Source organism: Penaeus chinensis, chromosome 2 (genome assembly GCF_019202785.1).
Source record: "Penaeus chinensis breed Huanghai No. 1 chromosome 2, ASM1920278v2, whole genome shotgun sequence".
NCBI lineage: Eukaryota > Metazoa > Arthropoda > Malacostraca > Decapoda > Penaeidae > Penaeus > Penaeus chinensis.
In genome coordinates, this window is record NC_061820.1 from 25,986,109 (window position 1) to 25,991,108 (window position 5,000).

General features: G+C 39.6%; 1 protein-coding gene across 1 annotated transcript in view; it reads left to right on the forward strand.

The window, feature by feature from the left end:
• The first annotated feature begins 3,677 nt into the window (after nucleotides 1-3,677).
• Nucleotides 3,678-5,000, forward strand: part of LOC125034502 (piggyBac transposable element-derived protein 3-like) — a 1,692-nt gene continuing 369 nt past the window's right edge. Inside the window, exon 1 of the mRNA XM_047626328.1 lies at nucleotides 3,678-5,000. This exon is cut by the window's right edge and continues 369 nt beyond it. Within this exon, the coding sequence (XP_047482284.1) occupies nucleotides 3,678-5,000 (1,323 nt within the window).

Sequence of the window (5,000 nt, forward strand, 5' to 3'; positions counted from 1 at the left end):
AGTTTAAGTGATCCTCAGGCTTAGATGGATACTACTATACCTAATATAGAGAATAATACTTTTATACATTCTTTAAAAATAATACAAACATTATAGGCTATGAACCGTATCCATGGTGACAAATGTAGAAAAAGGTATGAATGAGAAAGAAAAGCTTCACAATACAAGAGATGTATTGCAGCGGTTTTGATTATATCTTCGTCTTTTTAGTGGTTTCTGCAAATTATTGCATTGTACTTAATTTGAAATTTCACTGTTGGAAATGTTAGAAAAGGCTCATTTAGTTGGCTTAAGTGGAGACCTTGCTCACGATCTGTTTGAAAAACAGCATCAGGATGAGAGGGAATCGCGCGCTGCCGAGCGAGAGGTTAAGAGTAAAACTGGAGTATGCTGAGGCTGAGAAGCGCAGAGCGAATGAGCTTGAACACTAATGATAAGCAACACTAGCAACACTAATCCTCGTATGTTTGAAGGACTCAGACTGCCTACTTTTGCTGACGGCCAGGATGACCTAGAGAGCTATTTACAGCGGGTTGAACGTCTGGCTTAGTTGAAGATTACCATCTTTATTTGGGAGTTTGTTTACGAGGTCAAACACTTAAAGTTTACAAATCTTTGCCAGAGGACATCCTTAATGATACAGATTCTTACCGCCGTAAATCTCGAGAGAGTAGATGTAAAGATAAAGATGTGTATGTCCAGTTGGTGATTAGAATGGAATAGTACTTCAACAGATGTACTACTATGAGTAAAGGTGAGAAGAAATACGAAAGTTTGTTTGATATTATGGTCAGGGAACAACCACTAAATAATTGCATTTCTGATCTTCGTGTATTTTCGAAAGAGAAAGGCTGTGAAGCTGTACCGTAGTGCACACTGATATCGCGTAAGCAAATTTTCAAAGTCAGTGTCAAAACAGTCTACATATGTTGAAAGTGAAATTCAGTGTCTTGAAGATAAAATCAATGGAGTCCCGTTAATGCCTTTACCTGTAAATAGTAACAGTTGAGATCTTTCATTGGTACGGTAGGTTATTACCATGTTTATTGAGAATTTTGCTAGTATTACTGCACCTATGAATGATTTGCTAAAGAAGCATAGCAGTAACAATTTATACCTTGGCAGTTGTGTGACAAGAGTCCATCCCAACCGGCAAGTAGAAGTTGTCTTAACAAGGCTGAGAATCAGGTACACAAGATTGACTCAGGGCCGATGGTGGATAAAAGTGAAGCACGTTGTGAGCCATTATCGGTCGCACATGTAGTGGAAAGATGTGCAACATTCTCAGTCCAAAGATGTATGTACTTGTACATACACTGAAAAGTATAATAACAGCATATTTTATGCAACAATATTATACTTTTAAACCATAATATTTATGCTTTGATTCTTAACATAATATTTATTGGAATTTACTTATTCTCATAAGAAACATAATTTATTGATATTTTTTTTTTTTTTTTTTAAGTTTTTAATATTTTAAAATATTACTTCCACAAGGTACTGAAGACAAACTGTACATTAGTGGAATGGAATCACTTCATACGGTTCATTCTCATGTGGGGCAAGAATCTGCACGTGTTTCATCAATGACACCAATTACCCGAGGCATACCTCGTGTAGTAAAACCTGCCTGTGCTTCAACAATGTCTTCAAGAGTCGTTGGGAGGAAATGTCCTTGGCCCTTAGGAATATACCTCTTTTTCATGATAGGATGAAAACAAGTGAATTAGATTAAATATCTAAAATGTTAACTAATTAAAAATTATAATAACAGAGAGTATCGTACATAAAAATAATAATAGTATTAGTAATAGACAGTGATATCCCGTCATTACCGCTGTATTTTATTCAATTAAATTTTACAAGGTTAGATAACTACATGTAAATAACCCAAAATATTATCAGATTTCTAGATCCAATACTTCATACAAACTGCACAAAAATAAGAGCGAATGCACCCTTAATTATAGTGTGAATTTCAACATAAATATTTTATCATATAAAATTTACCTTTTCGGGAGACACTTAACAGGGCCAATACAATCTCGCATATCGTAAATCGTTATCACGTTGACAACTCACTGGTACATTCGATGCTTTTCTACAAGTGATAAAAAAGTGATAAAAATGAATTGATAAAAATACCAGATATGAAGTATTTGAGACTGAAGGAGAAAATGAGATACAATTACAATGTGAATTGTCCATGGTAAGTAAATTTAATATACAATGTATCATTCATCATCCATGTATGGGGTCCAATACTGCCTAAAAAAACAAAAAAAAAAACTAGCATAACCAGAATTAACTAAATAGTTAAATCATTCTTTTACCAGATTCTTAGAAAATAGATGAATACTTGACATTGTTTAACATAATTATGAAGTTGTTTTTTGTTACTAGCTCATTAAAAGTTACTATTAACATTTAATTGAAGTGCAAAGATTGGTGGTTTTGCATAACACATTATTCATAACGTTATTATTCTTTGTTAATAATGGGCATCACCAGTGACGAAATAGATGACTATTTAAATGCGCAATCATGACCTTTGCCTATTCGGTGCTTCCGCGATGGCTAACAAAACTACACTAGTATATTTAGACAAGAAAGAGCACTAAAGACAAATGTTCACTTAGGTCTATTAGTTAATGTGTTCCCATTATGTATTTGGTGTACTGTGTCGGAATGCCACAGGGTTGGAGGTCCTGATCATCGCTCGAGTTTTGCGGGTGTATCTGTATTAAATAGTTGAGGGCCAACCTGCTGCCGATTAACGCAAAGTAGTGATAACTTTCAGCTCTACTGAAATTGGATCGGAGCGATGCGTTGGGCTCTAGATCCTCTAATGACTGTATAATACTGTATTTTTTCAAGGCGGAACTGATATTATTGGAAAGGAATTCGTAATTTCCTCCTGTGTACATCTGTGTCTTAACCCTTTGTCGTTATTGTGGCCCTATCGGCACACATAAGTCACGTGTGTTTTCGAGCCTATATAATGACGTCATGATGACGAAACACGCGTTTCTTTGGCTCAGCCAATAGAGGAGAATCTCGTCATCATAATTCGACTAATCACAGACCACCAGCCTGGCCGGGCTACAAGCGACGCTTCCACAAAGCCGGCAATGTTCTGCAGACCTCCCTGGTCTTCACAAGTGGACCAAGTTGCTCCTACTCTCGCCGCCCTCACGCCCAAAATAATGAACGTAAGTAAATACCATTCACATATAGTACATTTGAATAAATTATCTCTTGAAAGACTATGGTTTCAAGTTATTGACAATATGGAAAGTTAGTGTAAAACTTACGTGAAAAAGTCTGTATCCCGATCGGTCCACAAAACCGAGTCGCCGACAACCATGTGTGGCCCTATCGGTCCACACTGATCGAGTTCCTCATAACCATATGTGGCCCGATAGGGCCACACTGGCCGCTTCTGGACATGATTTTTCGTATATACAAAATATAAGAAAAACCTGTAATTTTGCTTTTTAATACCTAATATTATGTCCAAAGTGACCATAATATATTTCCAACCCTATATATACATATATATATATATAAAGAAATTAGCTTTATTTAAATAAGTCAGCTTTATTTTATCTCTGTTCATGTTACTAATTTATACACATTCCGCAGGACATGTGACTAGGATCAGGCCTGGAGAAATGCCTCTTGATGATGATGCAGGTGAGGATGATGAGGATGAGACGGTCTCGGGGGACACTCCACCACCCACCAAGAAGGTGAAGAAGGCCAAGGACCAGCCATCAAGGGTATGGAAGAAAGAATACATTGGACACACTCCTTTACCCGAGTATAACCATCCGGTGCCTGATTTCCTCCTGAAGCCCTATGAGTTTTTCCTCCAGATGCTGACCATGGAGATACTTGAAGACATTGTGTACCAGACGAACCTGTATGCATGGCAGAAGGATGTCAGTACCGCTTTCTCCCTTGACATCCAGGACCTGATGGTGTTTTTGGGCATTATCCTCTACATGGGGGTAGTCCACATTCCTTCCCTGGATGACTATTGGGCAGTCAACACCCGCATCCCACAGGTGACCGACTACATGTCCGCAAAGCGATTTAAACAACTCAGATCCACCATTCACTTCAACAACAACGATTATGCCAAGGCTTCCACAGACCGCTTCTACAAGATACGGCCTCTCTTCACAGGAATAACAAAACAATTTCTGCGGGTCAAGGAAACTCCCCATCAGTCGGTTGATGAAGTGATGGTGGCATACAAGGGCACAATGGCAGGGAATCTTCGCCAGTACATCGCAAACAAACCGGACAAGTTCGGCTACAAGTTATTCTGCCATGCGAGTATCGATGGTTTCATCCACGATGTCCTAATGTATCAGGGACAAACGACCTTCAGCAGCCACCCTGTAGACCTGAATGAGGAGGAGGAAGAACAGCTACTGAGCAACAGGATTGTGATTGTCCTTGCCAAGACCATCAAAGACCCCGCTAACTCCGCCATCTATGCGGACAACTACTTCACGAGCATCCAACTGGTTGAGTTCCTGAAAGACAAGCTCCAATGCCGCTATGTGGGGACTGCCAGACCCAACCGCATTGGAAATCCACCACTGATGTCTAGGAAGGAAATGGAGAAGACCACCACTCCCAGGGGGAAGCACGATTACGTCTCCTGCAACGGGGTCCTTGCTATGTGTTGGAAGGACAACAAACCAGTCACTATCCTCTCTTTTGATGCCGGGGTTCTTCCACTCTCCAAGGCCAAAAGGTGGGACAAGGAATCCAAGAAAAAGGTCGACATCCCATGCCCAGCGGTCATCAAGGAGTATAATGGTAAAATGGGGGGCATTGATAAGTCCGACATGCTCACCCATCTCTACAAATCTCTGATGAAGGCTAGGCCGTATTATCTCAGGCTGTTCGGGTACATCTTGGATCTCTGCACCACTAATGCCTGGATCCTGTACAAGAGGGATTCCAAAGCCCTGTCAGAG